Below are 26,245 nucleotides of genomic sequence, written 5' to 3'. Positions count from 1 at the left end.
TAAGAGAAAGAAAAACGGATGGATAGAACCCTAGGACAAATGGATGTCAGCAAAGCTATATAGACAAACTCTCACATAGAATCATACACATACACACAAAAAGAGGAAAAGGGGAAAAAATAGTAAATCTTGCTCTCAAAGTTCACCTCCTCAATTTGGGATGATTTGTTGTCTATTCATGTATTCCACAGATGCAGGGTATATCAAGTTGATTGTGGAGCTTTAATCCAGTGCTTCTGAGGCTGCTGGGAGAGATTCCCTTTCTCTTCTTTGTTCTCATAGCTCCTGGGGCTCAGCTTTGGATTTGGCCCCGCCTCTCTGTGTAGGTCGCGGGAGGGCATTTGTTCTTCGCTCAGACAGGATGGGGTTAAAGGAGCAGCTGCTTCGGGGACTCTGGCTCACTCAGGCCGGGGGTAGGGAGGGATGCGGATGCAGTGCGAGCCTGCGGCGGCACAGGCCAGCAGGACGTTGCACCAGCCTGAGGCACGCCATGCGTTTTCCCAGGGAAGTTGTCCCTGGATCCCGGGACCCTGGCAATGGCGGGCTGCACAGGCTCCCTGGAGGGGAGGTGTGGATAGTGACCTGTGCTCACACACAGGCTTCCTGGTGGCGGCAGCAGCAGCCTTAGTGTCTCATGCCTTTCTCTGTTGTCCGCGCTGTTAGCCGTGGCTCACGCCCGTCTCTGGAGCTCCTTTAAGCAGCGCTCTTAATCCCCTCTTCTCGAGCACCAGGAAACAAAGAGGGAAGAAAAAGTCTCTTGCCTCTTCGGCAGGTCCAGACTTTTCCCCGGACTCCCTCCCGACTAGCCATGGTTCACTGACCCCCTGCAGGCTGTGTTCACGCCACCAACCCCAGTCCTCTCCCTGGGATCCGACTTCCGAAGCCCGAGCCTCAGTTCCCAGCCCCGCCTGCCCCGGCGGGTGAGCAGACAAGCCTCTCGGGCTGGTGAGAGCCGTTTGGCACCGATCCTCTGTGTGGGAATCTCTCCGCTTTGCCCCCCGCACTCCTGTTGCTATGCTCTCCTCCGTGGCTCCGAAGCTTCCCCCTCCGCCACCCGCAGTCTACGCCCGTGAAGGGGCTTCCTAGTGTGTGGAAACTTTTCCTCCTTCACAGCTCCCTCCCACTGGTGCAGGTCCCGTCCCTATTCTTTTGTCTGTGTTTATTCTTTTTTCTTTTGCCCTACCCAGGTACGTGCGGAGTTTCTTGCCTTTTGGGAGGTCTGAGATCTTCTGCCAGCATTCAGTAGGTGTTCTGTAGGAGTTGTTCCACATGTAGATGTATTTCTGGTGTATCTGTGGGGAGGAAGGTGATCTCCGCGTCGTACTCTTCCACCATTTTCCCGATCTCTCAAGATTTGGGAATTTTTAAATCACAGTTTCAGTTTCAGTACTTGTGATTGGTGTGTTCATATTTTCTATTTCTTCTGGTTCAGTCCTGGAAAATTGTACCTTTCTAAGAGTTTGTCCATTTCTTCTAGGTTGTCCATTTATTGACATATAGTTGCTTATAGTAGTCTCTTATGGTCCTTTGTATTTCTGTAGTGTCAGTTGTAACTTCTCATTTTCATTTCTAATTTTATTAATTTCAGCCCTCCCTATTTTTCTTGATGAGTCTGGCTAATGGTTTATCAATTTTGTTTATCTTTTCAAAGAACCAGTTTTTACTTTCATTGATCTTTTCTATTTGTGTCTATTTCATTTATCTCTACTCTGGTCTTTATGATTTCTTTCCTTCTACTAACTTTGGGTTTTGTTTGTTCTTTCTCTAGTTGCTTTAGGTGTAAGGTCAGGTTGTTTATTTGAGATTTTCTTGTTTCCTGATGTAAATTTGTATTGACCTAAACTTTCCTCTTAGAACTGCGTTTGTTACATCTCAAAGCGTTCGGATCATTGTGTTTTCGTTTTCGTTTGTCTCTAAGTTTTTTTTTTTATTTCCTCTTTAATTTTTTCAGTGATCTATGTTTAGTAACATATTGCTTAGCCTCAACATGTTTGTGTTTTTTACACTTTTTTTCTTGCAGTTGATTTCTCATCTCATAGCATTGTGGTCAGAAAAGATGATTGGTATGTTTTCAGCTTTCTTAAATTTACCAAGGTTTGCTTTGTGGCCCAGCATGTGATCTGTCCTGGAGAATGTTCCATGTGCACTTGAGAAGAATATGTAGTCTGCTGCTCTCGATGGAATGTTCTATAAATATCAATTAAGTCTCTCTGGTCTAAAGTGTCATTTAAGGCCTGTGTTTCCTTACTGATTTTCTGTCTGGATGATCTGTTCAGTGATGTAAGTGGGATTTTAAAGTCCCCCACTATTGTGTTACTGTTGATTTCTCCTTTTATGCCTGTTACCAGTTGCCTTATATATTATGGTGCTCCTGTGTTGGGTGCATATATATTTACCATTGTGGATTGATCCCTTGATCATTATGTAGTGTCCTTGTCTCTTGTAACAGTCTTTATCTTAAAGTCTATTTTGTCTGATATGAGTTTTGCTACTACAGCTTTCTTTTGATTTCCGTTTGCATGGAATACCTTTTTCGATCCCCTCACTTTTAGTATGTGTCCCTAGATCTGAAGTGGGTCTCTTGTAGACAGCACATATATGGGTCTTGTTTTTGTATGCGTTCAGCCAGTCTGTATCTTTTGGTTGGAGCATTTAGTTCATCTACATTTAATGTAATTGTCGATATGTATGTTCTTCTTGCCATCTTGTTAATTGTTTAGGATTTGTTTTTGTAGGTTTTTTTCTTCCCTTTCTCTTTTGTTCTCTTCTCCTGATTTGATGACTATCTTTTGAGGTGTGTTTGGTTACTTTTTCTATTTTGCGTGTGTATCTATTGTAGATTTTTTGTTAGTGCTTCCCATGAGGCTTTGATATAGCATTCTGTATGTATACACAAGGTTTAAGTTGCTGGTCTCTTAATTTCAAATGCATTTCCAATATCTTGCATTTGTAATTTCTTCTCACGATTGCTGGTTTTGATATCATGTTTGTGTGTGGATATTTTCCTATCTTTACTGTATGTTTGCCTTTACCAGGGAGCTTTTTCATTTTGTAATTTTCTTCTTTCTAGTTGTGGCCTTTTTTTTTTGCCTAGAGAAGTTTCTTTTACATTTGTTGTAATCTGGTTTGGTGGTGCCGAATTCTTTTAGCTTTTGCTTGTCTGAAAAGTTTCTGATTTCTCCATTTAATCTGAATGAGAGCCTTGCTGGGTAGAGCATTCTCGGTTGTAGGTTTTTCCCTTTCATAACTTTAAACATATCATGCCACTCCCTTCTGGCCTGCAGAATTTCTGCTGAAAACTCAGTGGATAGCCTTAAGGGAGTTCCCTTGTATGTTATTTGTTGCTTTTCCCTTGCTGCTTTTAATATTCTCTCTTTATCTTTAATTTTTGTCATTTTGGTTACAGTGTGTCTTGGTATGTTCCTCTTTAGGTTCATCCTGTATGTGACACTGTGCTTCCTGGCCTTGGGTAACATTTTCCTTTCCCAGGTTAGGGAAGTTTTCAGCTATTATGTCTTTAAATATTTTCTCTGGCCCTTTCTCTCTCTCTTATCCTTCTGTCACCCCTATAATGCAAGTATTTATATGCTTGATGTTGTCCCAGATGTCTCTTACACTGTCCTCATTTCTTTTTATTCTGTTTTCTCTTCAGTGGCAGTGATTTCTACTACTCTGTCTTCCAGCTCACTGATCTGTTCTTCTGCCTCATTTAGTCTACTATTGATTCCTTCTAGGGTATTTTTCATTTCAGTTATTGTATTCATCTTTGTTTGGCTGTTCTTTATATTTTCTAACTCTTTGTTAAAAACTTCTAAGTTCTCGCTCTGGCATCCATTCTCCTCTCAAGTTCTTTCCTCATCTTTATGATCATTACTCTTAACTCTTTCTTGGGTAGATTGCCTGTCTCCACTTCACTTAGTTCTTTTGGGGTTTTATCTTGTTCCTTCATCTGGAACATATTCATTTGCTGTCTGTGTTGGTATTTGTATTTTTATGTATGTGGCAGGGTAGTTACCTTTCTCGACCTTGCAGAAGTAGTCTATAGGAGACGTCCTATGTGTTCCAGCAGTGCACTCCTGTCTCGTCACCCAAGCTATATGCCTGCACGGGTCCTTCTGTTCTGGCAGGCTCACTGTATGGGTGGTCTAGTAGGCTTGGTTGGCCACTAGTCTATTTGGTTGCCAGGCACTGCGTTGTGTGGATACTGCTGGCTGTTGTTCAGTGGGGCCTGGTCATGAGGCAGCTTTTGCAGAACCTTAGGGGGTCCTGGGGGTAGAGCTGGCTCACTAGTGGCTGGAGTCAGGATCCTGAAGACTCTGGAGTGTTGCCCCCCTACTGGCAGGTGAAGCCAGATCCTGGGGTTAGTGCAGGACTACTGGCAGACAGAGCTGGGTCCTGGAGCCTGGCTTCAGGGCCCAGGGATACCAGAGCTTGTTTTAAATCTGGTGTTGGGGGGCTGGTTCCCGACACAGTTGGGTATGGGGTCCAGGGTGTCCCAAAGGTTACGTTAGCCTGCTAGTGGGCAGGGCCAGGGCCCAGGCGGTCCCAGGGTAGGGTCTGTCTGGCCTGCTGTTGCTGGACTCAGTGTGCGACCTGTGGTATTGTATTTTTCTTGCTTCTGGTCTGCCCCCTGGTGGATGAGGTGGTCCAGAGGCTTGTGCAGGCTTCCTGGTGGGAAGGGCTTGTGCCTGCCCACTCGTGGGTAGAGCTGGGTCTTGGCCCTCTGATGGGGAAAGCTGTGTTTAGGGCCTTGTCTGGAGGTGGCTGTTTGTTCAGGAAGTCTTTAGGCAGCCTGTCTGTTGGTAGGTGAGTCTGTGTCTCTGTTCAGTTAGTTTGGCTGGAGGCATCCCAGCACTGGCACCTACAGGGTTTTGGGTGGGTCCAGGTCTCGGTGATAGTGAGCCAAGATGGCAGCCTCCATCAGCTCACACAGCTGAATGCCCTCAAATGTGTCTGTCACCAGTGTCCATGTCCCCAGGGTGAGTCGCAGCCACCTCATGCATCCCTAGGAGACTCTCCAAGACCAGTAGGTAGGTCTGACCCAGGCTCCTATCAAATTACTGCTTTTGCCCTGGGTCCCAGTATGCATAATATTTTGTATGCACCCTTTAAGTTTGAAATCTCTTTTCCCCCAATTCTGTGGGGCTCCTGCAGTTAAGACCTGCTGACCTTCAAAGCCAAATGCTCTGGGGACTCGTATTACCAGTGCTGGACCCCAGGGCTGGGGAGCCTTACCTGGGGCTCAGAACTCTCATTCCTGTGGGAGAGCCTTTGCAGTGTATTTATTCTCTACTTTGTGGGTTGCCCACCCTTGGGGGTAATGTGAGTCTGTCCCTCCTACCTGTCATTGTGGTTCCTTCTTTATGTCTTTAGTGGTAGAAGATCTTTTCTGGTAGGTTCCAGTCTTTTTCATTGATTGTTATTCTGTAGATAGTTGTGATTTTTTTTGTTGTGCTTGTGAGAGGAGGTGAGCTCAGGGTCTCTCTCCTCCATCGTCTTGGCCACTCTCTTTGGTCATAGTCTTCACATTTTCAGAATTAGTGTGTTATTGAGACCCCAGACTCTTACTTCTCTTACTTCAACCTCAAGTTTTAACATTACTAATTCCATTATTTAGTAACTTTCAAAATATTTGTTCACAGTGAGAAATCTACTTTGCTTCATGTCACACACAAATGCATACATATATGTAATGCCTGCTTACATATGTATCTGAAATATCTTAATTTTGTGCAGAACCTGGTAATATTCTATTCTATTTTTTCTTTTCTTTCTTTTTTTAAAGGCTAGTCATAACCCAGACATTGGTTTTAGACTCACAGTTTGGAAAACACTGCTCTAGTGAATCAGTGGTATTGTGGAGCTCACTTTATGGTATTTAGCTTCATCTCTAGCCTCACCAGAAGTCACTTGTTACACTAAGAAAAGGATGGTCACTTCAAGTCATTTTTAGAGTCATCATTACCATAAAGTTAATTAAATTACACTAAATTATAAGGAACCCTGGGCTTTGGAGTAACATGGAACTAGGCTCAAATTCTAGTCTTGCTGTTCTAAATCTGTGATCTTGGAAAAGTTACTTAACTTCTCTGAGCCTCAATCTCTTCATCTATAAGCCACATGTTAGAGAGGCAGTAGTAGAGAGGTTAAAAGCATAAATTCTTGAGTCGTACATCCTGGATTCAAAACTGAGGCCTTGGATCTTTAACCTCTCTGCCTGGATTATCAGTGAAAGCGGAGAATAACATTCACCTCATAGTGTTTTGGGGACTAAGTGAACAGCAGGATGTGGCCTAATATATAGGAAGCACTTAGTAAAAGTTAGTTGTTGTTACGTGTTAAAGGAGATGATAGTAACTACTAAAGATTTATTTTGAGAACAGATTAAAATAATGAATATAAAGTTCCTACCTCAATGATTAAGCAGGTAGCAGAGTATAATTGAATGACTTAAACCTTTTCACATATTTAGTAGTTGGACATTTCTTATATCTATGTCATTACTCAACTCTGAAGCAGTTAAAATATTTTAGCATGAGTCTTAACTATATCAGTTATGCCAGGGATATCATAACATATGGGTAAACTACTCACTTTGGTATAAACTTATTTTGAGCTCTTGCGGTATTCACATTTTTTTCATGCCTTTCCCTTTGTTTTATTTTCTAAGTCATGTTTTCCTTATTTTCTGTCCTTATTTACTGTATTCTCTAACTTATTTATAAATCATATCATTAAAAGCACAGATTTTTAACCACAAGGAACAATTCATCTCAGATCCCTATTAAAACATGAGAGCCAGAGAGTAGCTTTGCCAAGGTTTTTTCAGTTAGTGGCAAAGCTGGGACTGGATCCTAGTTTTTTTGACTTCCAATTTAATAAGTGTTTTTTTCTACAATACCAAGATGCATTTTAGAAATAAAGGGGTCAGACTTAGTATTTAATTTTAAATTTACCCTGGCTTTCTTATATTCTTCCTTGAAATCTTGAAGGAAAATTTAAAGGTAATTGGGTCATTAAAAAGATCATCCCCCATCATAAATTTGATTTCAGCAACATTTAGATTTGTTTCAGATATCCCTGTAAGATTGAGTTAAAAATTATTTTAACTCATCAAAATTAGGCTTACAATTTTTTTTTTACATTTGTAACTGTTGAGGTGATAAAATGTGGTAAATATTGAACATTAGTATTGTGAAAAGCTACCATATTGGTTTTGTAGGGCATGTAAATTTTACTTAAATTTTTATTATTTAAAAAAATTCTTTAGCAGACTACCTTAAATTCTCTATGGCCTTTGGCTAATTTTAATTTTTAACATTTGCTTTAACATTTTAGTATCATCTATTCTAAATTATAAAAATTATCTAATTTGTGACTAATTCAGGTGCTTTTTTTTTTCCACCATCATGCTTTGGCCTTTGATTCATTCATCAGCCCTTAATGAAGGAATAGGGCAGGATATAGAGTTGGTGGAACTCAGATACTGAGTTTTTCTAATTGTTACCTTTAGTGGTAAAACTGTCTTTGAAAGTCAGCAAAAGCTATTGAAATTAAAAATGCATGTTTAGGATCCTCTTTGGATTTTGGTTTTCTATAATCAAGTGTTTACGCTGTGGGAAGATATATAATTCTGTTGAAATTCAGTGGTGTACCAGAAGATGACATAGGGGCCTTGTGAGAGAAGACTCCAGCTGTGTCTGGAAGAGGCTGGCCTTAGTGGCAAAAAGATGGAGGCATTTAAGGTGGGAAATTCTGAGGGGAGCCAGCCTTGGAAGGGAGGGTTGTTTCTCAGAATGTGATGTATATTCTGAGGTTGCAAATCACTTGAACAGACATCCTGAGATTAAAGCACTGTTTGGGTCAGTGGTAGCATTTTCTAGGTACTTTTGACCCTTCCTTCATCTTTAACTCTTATGTCAGCATTAACTAAAATTTGTGAACCATAAAATAGGAATACAATGTCTGATTTTTTTCCTGACTTTTGAGTTTAATTATATGAAGAATTTTAAAGGGTACATAAATGTAACCAGTCCTATCTTTAGTTGTATATTTAAATAACTTTCTTGACGATCAGATTTAGGACTATTTTGGAAAATGTGGTTGTCAAATCTATATCGAGTCTGTCATGCACATGCACATATTCCCCCTTGTTTCGTGACACTAGTCCAGACTTTTGTCCCCTTCCAACTCGTACTGTGGCAACCTCCTAGTCAGTCTCCCTCATGATAGTTCTGATCCCTTCAAATGCAGTTTTCATCATTAAGAGTTTTAAATCTTTTGCCATGTATTCCTGCTTCATAGTGTTTAATTTACTCTGCCTGTCTCAAAAGACCTTTTTCCATCTAGTTAGTACCACAGTCTTTCTAGTCACCTCCCCTCCCTGTTCTAGTCAAGCCATCTCCTCACTGTTCCTCTCATGGTGCTCGTTTTTTACTACCCTGAACCATACTCTTTCTCCTCTCATCTTCCCTTCCCTTTTCTGAGCTCTTATTCTACACAGTATCTCACAATGCAGCACTTCATTATTTTGTGTATACGGAATTAGATTACATCAGAGACTTCTGGAATTTCATCCCTGCATCTCAGTTCTTGCTATCTTTATAGTAAGTGCTCCATTAAAAAAAAAAAAAAGTATTAAGTGAGTAATCAAGGGATAGTAGCTGCAGAGGTAATGAAGAGTCCTTTTAAAACCAAAATGGGTATTTTACTTTGGGGGGATGGGGGGAGTATAGTGTTTAAAAGTTGGAAGACTGAATGAGTGAGGGAAGCTATTTCCGATGCAGCAGAATTCTAGGATGAGAGATCACGGAAGACAGGTATCCTTAGACCAGTTGTTCTCAAGTATACAAGATATGTTCTTGGTGTCAAGTTTTATCTTCGTTTCATTTAACACACTGGAATTGTCTGAGAGTTGAAAAATTGTCTTTCTCACTGCCACCCATGCTGAGGTAGGTAGGTCCTTGGGAAAGGGAGGCATGGGGATGAGGTCCAGTGGAAGACATATAAAAGTATCCAATTTCTGGTATCTAAGGAGAGAGAAGAATAACCAGTAATTATGGTAGTAGAGTCCTAGGAGTCTAGTTTGAACAGCATTCTCAACTAATGCAGTAATGTAACTGATGAGTGACAGAGTGGTGGCATTCAGCTTGTAGTTTTATTTGGCCATACTTTCCACATTCTTTCTCCTGAGGAAATGCCCAAACGTGTAGATTCGAGTGACAGCAAGGCAGTTAAATAATCTAGGATATGAATGTGGTTTTGTTTTACACTCCAGCAGCTATAAAATCAGCAAAGAAAAATCTGGATCCTTTTTTTCCCTACATTTCTTCTTTGCTGTAACTCTGAATTAAAAGTTTAATTTAGGGATTATTTAATTCCTACCCTTTATTTTCATCAAGAATCTAGAAGCTTTTTATAACTGTAAAAAAGTTGCAATTTTCTTGAGCTTCTGCCAGTAGTGTACAGTGATGCCAAAATTTATGTGTGGGAAAGTTGATTTCAATGAGGGTAATTTAGCTGAAGTTTAGTCTAAGAAACTAGTGTTTTGCTGCCAAGCAATTATTTGCATTTCTAGAAAATGACTTACACTTTTTACCAATGCCTTCCTTTCATCATAGACTAGTTGCTTAAGTTAGTTATTGTCACTAATGGTATATTTTCTATAAAGGAAACTATATTCTTGTTTAATTTGGTTAACCTCAGACATTAAAAAAAATATGTGAGGTTGAGTACTTCTATTAAATGTTGCCTTTTGCTTGAATAAAATCCACAGGAATTAAATGAACAGCTAGAGAAAAAGAAAGAAGTGGAAGAACGTGAAAAGAGAAAGATAATTGCTGAAGAAAAGCACAAGGAATGGGTTCAGAAAAAGAATGAACAGGTAAGGAGAAAAAAGTGTGCACATATACTGACGTCTCCTTTGCAAAGTCTCTTCCTGTTACTCCTTGTCATTACCTATGTTTTCTCATTTTCTCTTAGATTCTTTCTTCTCTAACCTGATTTTTTTTTTCCTCCCCTCAGGGACATTTATCAAATCTTTTGCCCTTTGCTCTCTGCTTCTCTCCCTTCTCCCTCATGTGGCTTCCACTCGTATCTGACTGCAGGTAGTCATGAAGTTTGTATCTCCAGACCTGACCTCCCAGAGCCTTGGATTTTCATCTGTTAGGTTGGTAGGGACCTCTGGACCTGCAAATATAAAACAACCCATTTTTATCCATTTTCCTCTCATAGAACCATCATTCTGACTCCTTGATTTCTGATATTAGTACTACTATCATCTCAATCACGTAGGCATAATCAGAATTCTTTTGTTTCTAATCATCCTCGCCTTTCCTTTACAGTCACCACTCTCCTGTTTGTGATCTCTTCCTGTCAGGTCTTAGCACATAGCACATTTTTCAACTTATTTATTGTTTATTTCCCCATACTGAAATGTAAGCCCCATAAGGGCAGGGATTTCTGCCTCTTGTTCAGTTATCCAGCAGCTAGATCAGTACCTGATGCTTAAAAATGCCACAAAATATGACTTCATCCTCTGTGTCCTTGCCAGACTAATCTTGCCAAAAAGTCAGGTGTCATCCCTCAGTTCAAAATATATCTTTCATGATTCCCCACTGTCCTCTGAATAACATTTGAACTGTTCTAGCCTGGCTGGTTAAATACCTTCTACTCTCTGCTCTCCGAGCCACATCTCCTTCCAACTGTGCTGCCCTTCATTCCATACTGTCAGCTTCTGACTGGCATCTTTGGGGAGCACACTCAGGATAAGCATGGCCCATCTTCTTGGAGTATTAGTGTTGCTGGAAAATTTTGAAAGGAAAAATGTTAGTTTTATGTTAAAGCAAGCATAGATATTTAATAGAGTAGAACATAAATTTTATATTATTTTTAAAATACACAGTAGAGATTTCAAAGAAATCTTGGGCTTTGGACTGTGCTCCCCCGCCCCTAGGAATATATGTTCATGAGAAGTTTTGAGAACACTTCTGTGTCTCATTTCCTTTTTTTTAATATGGTATCTCTTCAGTATGGGATCTCATCACATTTTTCACCCTACCTTTCATTATCCAACTCAAAGTATTTCCTACATGAATCATTCGCTGATCACATGCTGGAAATTCTTTTCTTCTGAGTCCTTGTTTAATTTATATCACTTTATACAAAATACAATGCAGTATATGATATACTTTGTTGCTAGTTGTATTATGCACATGTCTTTACTTCCCTTGTAAGTAAGTTTTTTCTTTTTTTAATAAATTTATTTTTGGCTGCGTTGGGTCTTCGTTGCTGCGTGCAGGCTTTTCTTTAGTTGTGGCTCACAGGGGCTACTCTTTGTTGTGGTGCACAGGCTTCTCATTGCAGTGGCTTCTCTTGTTGTGGAGCACAGGCTCTAGGCGTGCAGGCTTCTGTAGTTGCGGCTCACGGAATCTAGAGCGCAGGCTCAGTAGTTGTGGCCCACGGGCTTAGTTGCTCCGTGGCATATGGGATCTTCCCGGACCAGGGCTCAAACCCATGTCCCCTGCATTGGCAGGTGGATTCTCAACCACTGCACCACCAGGGAAGCCCCCCTTGTAATTTTAAGACTCTTAAGGATAGGAGCTTTTTGGTTTTTTTGTTTTTTTTAAGTTATTTTCTATCCATTACAAGATCTAACTAACATAATGCTTTGTAATATAGTAAGCATTTGTTTTTGGAATAAATGAGTGAATGAATAAACGTATCATTTCCCTTTCAGTTTTAATACAGTCTTGTATTAGATCTCAAATTAGAAATGTAAAAAATATCTTGTCACTTTGTTTTCTGTTGTGATTTTTTTTTACACATTTAGAATGGTACTGCTTTTATTATTAATATCCAATTTTATGAATTCAGTCAAATGTTTAAGTTGTAAGACAAAAATTTTAAATTATTTCTAACTTTTGGGTCCTAACTATTATTGAATGCAGTGCCTAGTGGTATTAATAATAGTACCTAGTAAATAATGCCAGTAAATTGAAGATGACATAGCTTTCTTCATCCAAGTATTGTAAGAAGGAAATTGGCTAGGCGTGTGTATGTTATAACCATAAATATATTTGTTCTTTACTTCAGAAGTAAATTATTTTTTTTAAGTTTGCTACATCCCATAATACAAGAAAGAGTTCTTTGTGAATAAATGCCAAAATCAAAATAAGCCTGTGTAACTACAACCAAGCTTTGAGTGATACTTTTTTGAAATATATAGCTAGAAAATAAAAGTTTTGCATGTACTGAATAGTATGCTCTCTCCTCTAAAAGCTTCTCTTATCTTCTGACTCCATTAAGCTCATTTTACCATGCTAATCAAACATAGTTGTTGTTTGTCTAAGAATGTAGAGATGATATATTCTCTGTTTTAATTAGTGGCAGTAGATCTAATCCAATTATTTGAGAAAAATTATTTCTTTCTTTTGAAGGGAAGTGGCTTGCCCTGACATAAATCACTAATTATCGAAAGCAAGATTCCATAAGGTTGAGAAGAGTTTAAAAATGAACCTTGAAAAATTTACTTATTCTGCAGAATTCCTGTGCATACTAAGGAATAATTGATCACTCTTGTTTTTTTTTTTTTTTGTTTTGTGCCTTAAGAACTATCAGATTTCTTATTTCAGTCTTGGTTATACTTACCTCTATTTGTAAAGACTGCTCTTCTGGTTCTTCTCTTCCTGTCTGGCATCTAGCTTTTTTCTCCTCTGTTTACATTTCACGGTGTGTGGTCCTCTGCTGCTTCCAGCTTCATTCACATTTTAGATATATCTGTGGCATTATTTTCTCTAAGTCATTTTTACTGTGTTCTATCAAAAAATCAGACAAAAAGAATTTATGTATCCATTAGCAAAGCTAATTTCTTATATTGTGCTATAAATCGTTAAATCGTTTTCAAATAAATGGCTTATCTCATCTGGTACTCTGACATTTGTGTTGCCATGCTAATTCATTTTTTAGATTTGTTTTTTTATGGTGTATTACCACATATCTTGCAAAAGGGCATTTGCCTTCATTGTTTGAGAATTAAAAATAAATTTATTTTTAAACAGCTTTTTTAAACTATGGAACTGCTTTTTTAATGTAAAAAATTAATTCCAATCAGCAAAGTGTATGATTGATAACACTGTCATCAGTGCATCATTCATGCATTCAACACGTTTATCATGTGCCAGATACTGTTGAAGAAACCAAAATAGAAATTCAGAAACTGAGTAGTCAGTTGGTTTGTTAGTTTCCTTTAGTTTGAAGAAACAAAGGTTCTCTCAGGGCACCATCTTAAAAAAAAAAAAGATTTATTGTTATTCTCTGTGTGGTACAGCACTGCAGTGCCAGAAAATCTGAAGCCACTTAGTGGCTGGCTGCTCTCTCTCAGTACTTCTCTCTGAATGTCTGCTCTGGTCTCGTTTTGCTAACTAAAGGCATTCTATCCTCTATTCTGTAGTTTAAATGCTGCAGAGGGCCTGTCTGTCTGATGTTTTAAAATCAACTTCATTGAGCAATAATTTACATACAATAAAACACACCCATTTTGAGTTTGATGAGGTTTGACAAGCTTATGTACCTGTGAAACCGGCATTACAGTCAAGGTAGAGAACATTTCCTTCACTCCAGATAGTTCCCTTGTGCTCCCTTGCATTCAGCCCCTGCTTCCCACCAACTAACCCCAGCTCCAAGGAAGGATAAGTCTGCTTTCTGTTCCTGTAGATTAGATTTGCCTTTTCTAGTATTTCCTATAGGTAGAATCATTCAATATATATTCCTTTGTGTCAAGCTTCTTCTGTTTTTAAAAATTGCCGATATTTCAGGTATTAAGATTGTTCTTTTTTATTGCTGAGTGATATTCTATTCTGTGGAATACCACAAGTTGTCTAACCATTCACTAGTTGATGGATAATTGGGTTGTTTCCAGTTTTGGGATATTATGAATAAAATTCTGTGACCACTTACGTACAAGTCTTTTTGTGGATACTTGTTTTCATTGCTCTTGGGTAAATGCCTAGGAACTGAATTCCTGGGTTGTATGGTAAGTGTGTGTTTAACTTTAAAAAATAGTTCAGCAATTTCTTATAAAGTGCTTGTGCCACTTCTACATTCCTACCACTATTGTCTGAGAGTTCCAAGTGCACCACATCCTTGCCAGATTCTCAGTCTTTTTAACGTTGTCATTCTATTAAGTGTGTAGTAGTTTATCATCGTTGTTTTAATTTCCATTTTCCTGAGATCTAATGGTATTTACCATCTTTTCATAAGCTTATTCTCTTTGTCTGCTAGGGCTGTCGTGACAAAATATTGAATACCACAGATTGAGTGGCTTAAACAACAGAAATTTATTTTCTTACAGTTCTGTAGGCTGACAGTCCAAAATGAAGGTATCTGGAAGGTTTGGTTTCTCTTGCAGCCTCTCTCTTTGGATTGCAGATGACTGCCTTCTCTCCATACCCTCACATGGCCTTTTCTGTGTACATGCCCATCCCTGATGTCTCCTCTTCCTCTTGTAAGGACACCAGTCCTTTTGGATTAGGGCCCCACCTTTATGAACTTGATTACCTCTTTAAAAGTCCTGTCTCAAAACACAGTTACAGGCTGGGGAATCAAGATGGTGGAGGAATAGGACAGGGAGCTCACCTACTCCCACAAAAACATTCAAAACACATCTGCAAGTGGAACGATTCACATAGAATATCTAATGAACGCCAGCAGAAGACCTCAAACTTCTGAAAGGACAAGAAAACCTCCAAGTAACTGGGTAGGACAAAAGGAAATAGAAAGGAATGGGGACGGGCCTGCACCACAGGGAGGGAGCTGTGAAGGAGAAAAGGTTCCCGCACCCTGGGAGTCCCTTCACTGGTGGGGGATCAGCCTGGATGGAGGCGGAGCTTCGGGGCCTAGGAGGAGAGCACAGCAACCGGTTTGCAGAAGGCAAAATGGAGAGTAACCTGCACAGAAGGTCGGCACCACCACCTTGCGTTCTCCAGCCTGAGATGCTCCTCTGTTGATGCGGGTGGGGACTGGGTGCTGAAGCTCAGGCCTCAGAGGTCAGACCCAGGGAAGGGACCAGGGTTGGTTGTTCAGAGACAGTCTGCAGAGGCTAGCTTGTGGCAACTGAGGGTGTACTCAGGAGAAGCTGGTGCCTGCCAGAAAAGTAAGGTGCCACTATTAGGGGCACATGAGGAGAGGGACAGGACCACCATAAGAGCTTCTTTCCCTGTAAGTGCTCCCAGGCAACGGGACACTGCCTACAGAAGCTCTGGGTGTGGGCTCAAGTCACCACTGCAATCATGGGCTCCATAGGCAGGCATGGGCCACCACTACGAGATCCACAAGAAGTTGCCAAGTGCTGCCCACACTGTCCGGGGAGTGCACAAGGGCTGCTGCACCTGCACACCCCATATCAAGGGGATAACAGCCAGCCCATGCTGAGGAAAGAGACAGCAAGCATCCAAACTAAAAGCAGCCCCTTGATTCTGGAAAAGATGGTGGAGTAGAAGGCCTTGAGCTCACCTCCTCTCATGAAAATACTATAATCACAACAAACTGCTGAACAACTATCAACAAAGAAGACTGGAACCTACCAAAAAAGATAGTTTACATTCAAAGACAAAGAAGAAGCCACAATGAGATGGTAGGAGGGCGCTTTCACAACATAATCAAATCCCATACCCGCCAGGTGGGCGACCCACAGACTGGAAAATAATTATATCACAGAGGTTCTCCCACAAGAGTGAAAGTCCTGAGCCCCACTTCAGCCTCCCCAGGCTGAGGGTCTGGCATCAGGAAGAGGAATCCCAGAGCACTTGGCTTTGATGACCAGTGGGGCTTGAGTGCAGGAGGTCCACAGGACTGGGGGAAACAGAGACTCCACTCTTGGAGGGCACACACAAGGTTTCATGTACACTGGGACCCAGCACAAAGAAGTAATTCCATAGGAGCTTGGGCTGGACCTACCTATGAGTCTTGGAGGGTCTCCTGGGGAGGTTGAGATTGGCTCTGGATCACTATGGGGGGGGGGGGGCGCAAGGACACTGGTGGCAGAGGCCCCAGAGAATATTGATTGGCTTGAGCTCTCCCAGAGGTTGCCATTTTGGCATCAAGACCTGGCCCTACCCAGCAGCCTAGAGGCTCCAGTGCATGAATGCCTTAGGCCAAACAACCAGCAAGATAGGAACACAGCCCCACCCATCAGCAGACAGGCTGCCTAAAGCCGTACTGAGCTTACAGCCACCTCTAAACACACCCTTTGACATGGTCTGCCCGCCAGAGGGACAAGACCCAGCTCCACACACCAGTGGGTAGGGACCAGTCCCACCAGGAAGCCTGCACAAGCCTCAGGACCAAACTCACCTACCAGAGGGCAGACACCAGAAGCAAGAGTTATGATCCTGCAGCCAGTGGAAAGAAGACCACAAACACAGAAAGCTAGACAAAATGAGATGGCAGAGAAATATGTTCCAGACAAAGGAACAAGATAAAAACCCACAAGAACAACTGAATCAAGTGGAGATAGGCAAACTACCTGAAAAAGAATTTAGAGTAATGATAGTAAAGATGATCCAAAATTTCTGAAAAGAATGGAGGCACAGATTGAGAAGATACAAATGCTGTTTAACAAAGAGAAGATCTAAAGAATAAACAAACAGATGAACAATACAATAACTGGAATGAAAAATACACTAGAAGGAAGCAATAGCACAAGAATTGAGGCAGAAGAAAGAATAAGTGAGCTGGAAGACAGAATGTTGGAAATCACTGCTGCAGAACAGAATGAAGAAAAAAGAATGAAAAGAAATGAGGACAGTCTTGGAGACCTCTGTGACAACATTAAATGCACCAATATTAGCACTGTAGGGGTCCCAGAAGGAGAAGAGAGAAAAAGCCTGAGAAAATATTTGAAGAGATTATAGCTGAAAACGTCCTTAACATTAGAAAGGAAACACTCAAGTCTGGGAAGCACAGAGAGTCCCATACAAGATAAACCTAAGGAGGAACAAGATGAGACACATACTAATCAAACTGACGAAAATTAAATAGAAACAATTAAAAACAACAGGGAAGAGAAACAAATAACATACAAGGGAATCCCCATAAGGTATCTGCTGATTTTTCAGCAGAAAATCTGCAGGCCAGAAGGGAGTGGATGATATATTTAAAGTGACAAAAGGGACAAACCTACTACCAAGAATACTCTACCCAGCAGACTGGCATTCAGATTTGACGGAGAAATCAAAAGCTTTATGGACAAACAAAACCTAAGAGAATTCAGCACCACCAAACCAACTTTGAAACAAGTGCTAAAGGAATTTCTCTAGGCAGAAAAGACCACAACTAGAATCAAGAAAATTATGAATGGGAAAGCTCACCAGTTAAGACAAACATAAAGCAAAGGTAGGAAATCTCCACACACAAATATGATAGTAAAACCAGCAGTCGTGAGAAGAGAGTACAAATGCAGGATATTGATAATGCATTGGAAATTAAGAGACCAGCAAGTTAAAACAGTCTTGTACATATATAGACTGCTAGGTCAAAACCTTTTGGGAACCACAAACCAAAATTCTACAATAGATACACACACGAAAAAGAAGAAGCAACCCAATCACAACGCTAAAAGATAGACATCAAATCACAAGAGAAGGGCTTCCCTGGTGGCACAGTGGTTGGGAGTCCGCCTGCCGATGCAGGGTACACGGGTTCGTGCCCCAGTCCGGGAGGATCCCACATGCCGGGGAGCGGCTGGGCCCATGGGTCACGGCCGCTAAGCCTGCACGTCCAGAGCCTGTGCTCTGCGGTGGGAGAGGCCACGGTAGTGAGAGGCCCGTGTACCGCAAAGGGGGAAAAAAAATCACAAGAGAAGAGGAAGGGAAGAAAAAAAGGCCTACAAAAACAAATCCTAGTTAACAAATTGGCAGTAAGAACAGACATACCGATAATTACCTTAAATGTAAATGGATTAAATGCTCCAACCAAAAGACACAGACAGGCTGAATGTATACAAAAACAAGACCCATATATATGCTGTCTACAAGAGACCTGCTTTAGCCCTAGGGACACATACAGAGGGAATGTGAGGGGACGGAAAAAGGTATCCCATGCAAATGGAAATCAAAAGAAAGCTGGAGTATCAAAACTCACATCACACAAAATAGACTTTAAAATAAAGACTGTTACAAGAGACAAAGAAGGACACTACATAACGATCACGGGATCAATCCACGAAGAAGATATAACAATTACAAATATATGTGCACCCAACATAGGAGCACCTCAATATACAAGGCAAATGCTAACAGCCATAAAAAAAGAAATTGACACTAACACAATAATAGTGGGGGACTTTAACACCCCAGTCCCATCACTGGACAGATCATCCAGACAGAAAATCAACAAGGAAACACAGGTCTTGAATGACATACTAGACCCTATGGACTTAATTGGTATTTATTACAACATTCCTTTGATTGTTCTCAAGTGCATATGGAACATTCTCCAGGATAGATCACATCTTGGGCCACAAATCAACCCTCAGTAAATTTAAGAAAATTGAAATCATATCAAGAATATTTTCTAACCACAACACTATGAGATTAGAAATCAATTACAGGAAATAAAAGCCGTAAAAAACACAAACACATGGAGGCTAAATAATATGTTACAAAACAACCATGGATCACTGAAGAAATCAAAGAGGAAATTAAAAAATACCTAGAGACAAAAAATAAATAAATAAAAAATACCTAGAGACAAATGACAATGAAAACATGATGATCCAAAACCTATGGGGTGCAGCAAAAGCAGTTCTATGAGGGAAGTTCATAGCAATACAGTCTTAACTCAGGAAACAAGAAAATCTCAAAAAAACAACCTAACCTTACATGTAAAGGAACTAGAGAAAGAAGAACAAACAAAACCCAAAGTTAGTAGAAGGAAAGAAATCATAAAGATTAGAGCAGAAATAAATGAAATAGAGATGAAGAAAACAGTAGTAAAGATCAATGAAACTAAAAGCTGATTCTTTGAGAAGATAAACAAAATTGATAAACCGTTAGCCAGATTCATCAAGAAAAATGAGGACTCAAATCAATAAAATTAGAAATGAAAATGAGAAGTTACAACTGACACCACAGAAATACAAAGGATCATAAGAGACTACTACAAAAAACTATATGCCAATAAAATGGACAACCTGGAAAAATAGACTAATTCTTAGAAAGGTACAAGCTTCCAAGACTGAACCAGGAAGAAATAGAAGATATGAATAGACCTATCACAAGTACTGAAATTGAAACTGATTAAAAAGCTTCCAACTAACAAAAATGCAGGACCAGATAGCTTCACAGGCGAATTCTATCAAACATGTAGAAAAGAGTTAACACCTATCCTTCTGAAACTATTCCAAAAATTGTAGAGGAAGGAACACTCCCAAACTTTCTATGTGGCCACCATGACCCTGATACCAAAACCAGACAAAGATACCACAAAAAGAGAAAATTACCGGCCAGTATCACTGATGAACATAGACGGAAAAATTCTCAACGAAATACTGGCAACCTGAATCCCATACACCATGATCAAGTGGGATTTATCCCAGGGATGCAAGGATTCTACAATATCCACAAATCAATCAGTGTTATACACCGTGTTAACAAACTGAAGACTAAAAACCATATGATCATCTCAATAGATGCAGAAAAAGCTTTTGACAAAATTCAACACCCGTTTATAATAAAAATTCTCCAGAAGTAGGCATAAAGGGAACTTACCTCTACATAGTAAAGGCCTTATATGACAAGTCCACAGCTAACATTCTCAACAGTAAAGAGCTGAAAGCATTCTCTCTGAGATAGGAACAAGACAAGGATGTCCACTGTCACCACTTTTATTCAGCATAGTTTTGGAAGTCCTAGCCACAGCAATCAGAGAAGAAAAGAAATAAGGGGAATGCAAATTGAAAAAGAAGTAAAACTGTCACTGTTTGCAGCAACATGATATTATACATAGAAAAGATGCTACCAGAAAACTACTAGAGCTCATCAGTGAATTCAGTAAATGTACAGGATGCAAAATTAATACACCAAAATCTTGCATTCCTATACACTAACAACTAAAGATCAGAAAGAGAAATCAAGGAAACAATCCCATTTACCATCGCATCAAAAAGGATAAAATACATAGGAGTAAACCTACCTGAGGAGACAAAAGACCCGTATTCTGAAAACTATAAGACGTGGTGAAGGAAATCAAAGGTGACACAAAGATGACGTGGAAAGGTATTGTTTTGGATTGGAAGAATCAATATTGTCAAAATGACTATGCTACACGAGGCAACTACAGACTCAGTGGAGTCCCTGTCAAATTACCAATGACATTTTTCACAGAAGCAGAACAAAGATTTTTAAAATTTATATGGAAGCACAAAAGACTCTGAATAGCGAAAGCAATTCTGAGAAAGAATAATGGAGCTGGAGGAATCAGGTTACCTGACTTCAGACTATACTGTAAAGCTACAGTAATCAAAACAGTATGGTACTTGCACAAAAACAGAAATACAGATCAATGGAACAGGAGAGAAAGCCCAGAAATAAACCCACCCACCTATGGTCAATTAATCTATGACAAAGCAGGCAAGAATATACAAAGGAGAAAAGACAGTCTCTTCAAAAAGTGGTGCTGAGAAAACTGGATAGCTACATGTAAAAGAATGAAATTAGACATTTCATAAACACTATACATAAAAATAAACTCAAAATGGATCAAAGACCTAAATGTAAGGCTACACACTATAAAACTCTTAGAGGAAAACATAGGCACAATACTCCTTGATGTAAATCGCAGCAAGATATTTTTTGATACACCTCCTAGACTAAGGAAAATAAAAACAAATATAAGCAAATAGGACCTAATGAAACTTAAAAGCTTCTACACAGCAAAGGAAACCGTAAACAAAATAAAAAGACAACCCACAGAATGGGAGAAAATATTTGCAAACGAAGCAACTGAAACGGGATTAATCTCCAAAATATACAAACAACTCAGGCAGCTCTATATCAAATAAACAACCCAATCAAAAAGTAGGTAGAAGGCAGACTCTGGGAGGGCTCACACCAAGGAGTACTTGCCAGAACTTCTGCTTCCAGTGTCCTTGTCCCCACAGTGAGCCACAGCCACACCTTGCCTCTGCAGGAGACCCTTCAACACTAGCAGGTATTGTAAGATTCAGGCTGCTAATGTTGGCATATGCGCATTTAGCCTTAAAGAGATTAAGTTGAGAAGCAAGAAGAACTACAATCCTGCAGCCTGTGGAACAAAAACCACATTCACAGAAACATAGACAAGATGAAAAGGCAGAGGGCTATGTACCAGATGAAGGAACAAGATAAAACCTCAGAAAAACAACTAAATGAAGTGGAGATAGGCAACCTTCCAGAAAAAGAATTCAGAATAATAATAGTGAAGATGATCCAGGACCTCGGAAAAAGAATGGAGGCAAAGATCGAGAAGATGCAAGAAATGTTTAACAAAGACCTAAAAGAATTACAGAACAAACAAACAGAGATGAACAGTACAATAACGGAAATGAAAACTACACTAGAAGGAATCAATAGCAGAATAACTGAGGCAGAAGAACGGATAAGTGACCTAGAAGACAAAATGGTGGAATTCACTGCTGTGGAACAGAATAAAAAAAAAAAAGAATGAAAAGATATGAAGACAGCCTAAGAGACCTCTGGGACAACATTAAAAGCAGCAACATTCGCATAATAGGGGTCCCAGAAGAAGTGAGAAAGGACCAGAGGAAATATTTGAGGAGATTATATTCGAAAACTTCCCTAACATGGGAAAGGAAATAGCCACCCAAGTCCAGGAAGCACAGTGAGTCCCATACAGGATAAACCCAAGGAGAAACACACCGAGACACATACTAATCAAATTGGCCAAAATTAAAGACAAAGAAAAATTATTGAAAGCAGCAAGGGAAAAACGACAAATAACATACAAGGGAACTCCCATGAGGCTAACAGCTGATTTCTCAAGAGAAACTCTCCAAGCCAGAAGGGAGTGGCATGATATACTTAAAGTGATGAAAGGGAAGAACCTACAACCAAGATTACTCTACCTGGCAAGGATCTCATTCAGATTCAATGGAGAAATCAAAAGCTTTACAGACAAGCAAAAGCTAAGAGAATTCAGCACCACAAAACCAGCTCTACAACAAATGCTAAAGGAACTTCTCTAAGTGGGAAACACAAGAGAAGAAAAGGACCTACAAAAACAAACCCAAAACAATATAAGAAAATGGTCATGGAACATACCTATCAATAATTACCTTAATCGTGAATGGATTAAGTGCTCCAAGCAAAAGACACAGGCTTGCCAAATGGATACAAAACCAAGACCCATATATATGCTGTCTAAAAGAGACCCACTTCAGACCTAGGGACACATATAGACTGAAAGTGAGGGGTTGGAAAAAGATATTCCATGCAAATGGAAATCAAAAGAAAGCTGGAGTAGCAGTACTCATATCAGATAAAATATACTTTAAAATAAAGAATCTTACAAGAGACAACGAAGGACACTACATAATGATCAAGGGATCAACCCAAGAAGAAGATATAACAGTTATAAATATATATGCACACAACATAGGAGCACCTTAATACATAAGGCAACTGCTAACTGCTATAAAAAAGGAAATCGACAGTAACACAATAATAGTGGGGGACTTTAACAACTCACTTACACCAATGGACAGATCATCCAAAATGAAAATAAATAAAGAAACAGAAGCTTTAAATGACACAATAGACCAGATAGATTTAGTTGATATTTATAGGACATTCCTTCCAAAAACAGCAGATTACACTTTCTTCTCAAGTGTGCATGGAACATTCTCCAGGATAGATCACATCTTGGGTCACAAATCAAGCCTCAGTAAATTTAAGAAAATTGAAACCATATCAAGCATCTTTTCTGACCACAATACTATGAGATTAGAAATGAATCACAGGGGGAAAACACGTAAGAAACACAAACACATGGAGGCTAAACAATGCATTACTAAATAACCAAGAGATCACTGAAGAAATGAAACAGGAAATTAAAAAATACCTAGAGACAAATGACAATGAAAACACGATGATCCAAAACCTATGGGATGCAGCAAAGGCAGTTCTAAGAGGGAAGTTTATAGCTCTACAAGCCTACCTCAAGAAACAAGAAAATTCTCAAACAATATAACCTTACACCTAAAGGAACCAGAGAAAGAACAAACAAAATGCAAAGTGAGCAGAATGAAAGATATCATAAAGATCAGAGCAGAAATAAATGAAATAGAAACAAAGAAAACAATAGCAAAGATCAATAAAACTAAAAGCTAGTTCTTTGAGAAGATAAACAAAATTGATAAACCATTAGCCAGACTTGTCAGGAAAAAGAGGGAGAGGACTCAAATCAATAAGATTAGAAATGAAAAAGGAGAAGTTACAACAGACACTGCAGAGAAACAAAGCATCCTAAGAGACTACTACAAGCAACTCTATGCCAATAAAATGGACAACCTGGAAGAAATGGACAAATTCTTAGAAAGGTATAACCTTCCAAGACCGAACCAGGAAGTAATAGAAAATATGAACAGACCAGTCACAAGTAATGAAATTGAAATGGTGATTAAAAATCTTCCAACAAACAAAAGTCCAGGACCAGATGGCTTCCCAGGTGAATTCTTTGAAACGTTTAGAGAAGAGCTAACCCCCATCCTTCTCAAACTCTTCCAAAAAATTTCAGAGGAAAGAACACTCCCAAACTCATTCTATGAGGCCATCATCACCCTGATGCCAAAACCAGACAAAGATACTACAAAAAAGAAAGTTACAGACCAATATCACTGATGAATATAGATGCAAAAATCTTGAACAACAAACTAGCAAACAGAATCCAGCAACACATTAAAAGGATCATACGTCATGATCAAGTGGGATTTATCCCAGGGATGCAGGGATTCTTCAATGTACACAAATCAATCAATGTGATACAGCATATTAACAAATTGAAGAATAAAAACCATATGATCATCTCAATAGATGCAGAAAAAGCTTTTGACAAAATTCAACACCCATTTATGATAAAAACGCTCCAGAAAGTGGGCATAGAGGGAACCTACCTCAAAATAATAAAGGCCATATACGACAAACCCACAGCAAAAACATCATTCTCAATGGTGAAAAATTGAAAGAATTTCCTCTAAGATCAGGAACAAGACAAGGATGTCCACTCTCACCACTGTTATTCAACATAGTTTTGGAAGTCCTAGCCACAGCAATCAGAGAAGAAAATGAAATATAAAGAATACAAATTGGAAGTGTAGAAGTAAAACTGTCACTGTTTGCAGATGACATGATACTATACATAGAGAATCCTAAAGATGCCACCAGAAAACTACTAGAGCTAATCAATTTGGTAAAGTTGCAGGATACAAAATTAATGCACAGAAATCTCTTGCATTCCTATACACTAATGATTTTCAGAAAAATCTGAAAGAGAAATTAAGGAAACACTTCCATTTACCATTGCAACAAAAAGAATAAAATACCTAGGAATAAACCTACCTAGGGAGACTAAAGACCTGTATGCAGAAAAGTATAAGACACTGATGAAAGAAATTAAAGATGATACCAACAGATGGAGAGATACACCATGTTCTTGGATTGAAAGAATCAATATTGTGAAAATGACTATACTACCCAAAGCAATCTACAGATGCAATGCAATCCCTATCAAATTAGCAATGGCATTTTTTAAGGAACTAGAACAAAAAATCTTAAAATTTGTATGGAGACTCAAAAGACCCCAAATAGCCAAAGCAGTTTGAGGGGAAGAAAACGGAACTGGAGGAATCAAGCTCCCTGACTTCAGACTATACTACAAAGGTACAGTAATGAAGACAATATGGTACTGGCACAAAAACAGAAACATAGATCAATGGAACAAGATAGAAAGCCCAGAGATAAACCCATGCACCTGTGGTCAACTAATCTATGACAAAGGAGGCAAGGATATACAATGGAGAAAAGACAGTCTCTTCAATAAGTGGTGCTGTGAAAACTGGACAGCTACATGTAAAAGAGTGAAATTAGAACACTCCCTAACACCAAACACAAAAATAAACTCAAAATGGATTAGTGACCTAAATGTAAGACTGGACACTGTAACACTTAGAGGAAAATGTAGGAAGAACACTCTTTGACATAAATCACAGCAAGATCTTTTTTGATCCACCTCCTAGAGTAATGGAAATAATCACAAAAATAAACAAATGGGACCTAATGAAACTTCAAAGCTTTTGCACAGCAAAGGAAACCATAAACAAGAAGAAAAGACAACCCTCAGAATGGGAGAAAATATTTGCAAACGAATCAACGGACATAGGATCAATCTCCAAAATATATAAACAGCTCATGCAGCTCAATATTAAAGAAACAAACAACCCAGTCCAAAAATGGGCAGAAGACCTAAATAGACATTTCTCCAAAGAAGGCATACAGATGGTCAAGAAGCAGATGAAAAGCTGCTCAACATCACTAATTATTAGAGAAATTCAAATCAAAACTACAATGAGGTATCACCTCACAGTGGTTAGAATGGGCATCATCAAAATGTCTACAAACAACAAATGCTGGAGAGGGTGTGGAGAAAAGGAAACCCTCTTGCACTGTTGGTGGGAATGTAAATTGATACAGCCACTATAGAGAACATTATGGAGGGTCCTTAAAAAACTAAAAATAGAATTACCATATGATCCAGCAATCCCACTACTGGGCATATACCCAGAGAAAACCATAATTCAAAAAGACACATGCACCCCAATGTTCTTTACAGCACTATTTACAATAGCCAGGTCATGGAAGCAACCTAAATGCCCGTCAACAGACAAATGGATAAAGAAGATGTGGTACATAAATGCAATGGAATATTACTGAGCCATAAAAAGGAATGAAATTGGGTCATTTGTTTAGACATGGATGGATCTAGAGACTGTCATACAGAGTGAAGTAAGTCAGAAAGACAGAAACAAATATCATATATTAATGCATGTATGTGGAACCTAGAAAAATGGTATAGATGAACTGGTTTGCAGGGCAGAAGTTGAGACACAGATGTAGAGAATAAACTTATGGACACCAAGGGTGGAAAGCCACGGGGGTGTGGGTATGGTGGTGTGATGAATTGGACTATTGGGATT

General features: G+C 39.4%; 1 protein-coding gene and 1 long non-coding RNA gene across 3 annotated transcripts in view; one reads left to right on the top strand and one right to left on the bottom strand.

The window, feature by feature from the left end:
- CCDC34 (coiled-coil domain containing 34) overlaps positions 1-26,245 on the top strand; it is a 54,861-nt gene that overhangs the window by 16,172 nt on the left and 12,444 nt on the right. The window contains exon 3 of the mRNA XM_019948401.3: positions 9,776-9,883. Within this exon, the coding sequence (XP_019803960.2) occupies positions 9,776-9,883 (108 nt within the window). The remainder of the gene's footprint in view (positions 1-9,775; positions 9,884-26,245) is intronic.
- LOC109552245 (uncharacterized) overlaps positions 8,543-26,245 on the bottom strand; it is an 80,037-nt gene continuing 62,334 nt past the window's right edge. For both annotated transcript variants that reach the window (XR_012333487.1, XR_002179039.3), the window contains 4 exons: positions 12,649-12,815; positions 10,666-10,802; positions 10,139-10,188; positions 8,543-9,029 (listed from right to left, as the gene is read on the bottom strand). This is a non-coding gene — a long non-coding RNA (uncharacterized lncRNA). The remainder of the gene's footprint in view (positions 9,030-10,138; positions 10,189-10,665; positions 10,803-12,648; positions 12,816-26,245) is intronic.

The sequence above is a fragment of the Tursiops truncatus genome, chromosome 8 (genome assembly GCF_011762595.2).
Source record: "Tursiops truncatus isolate mTurTru1 chromosome 8, mTurTru1.mat.Y, whole genome shotgun sequence".
Taxonomy (NCBI): domain Eukaryota; kingdom Metazoa; phylum Chordata; class Mammalia; order Artiodactyla; family Delphinidae; genus Tursiops; species Tursiops truncatus.
Note: the sequence above shows the minus strand (reverse complement) of the source record. Positions and strands in the feature narration are given on the sequence as shown.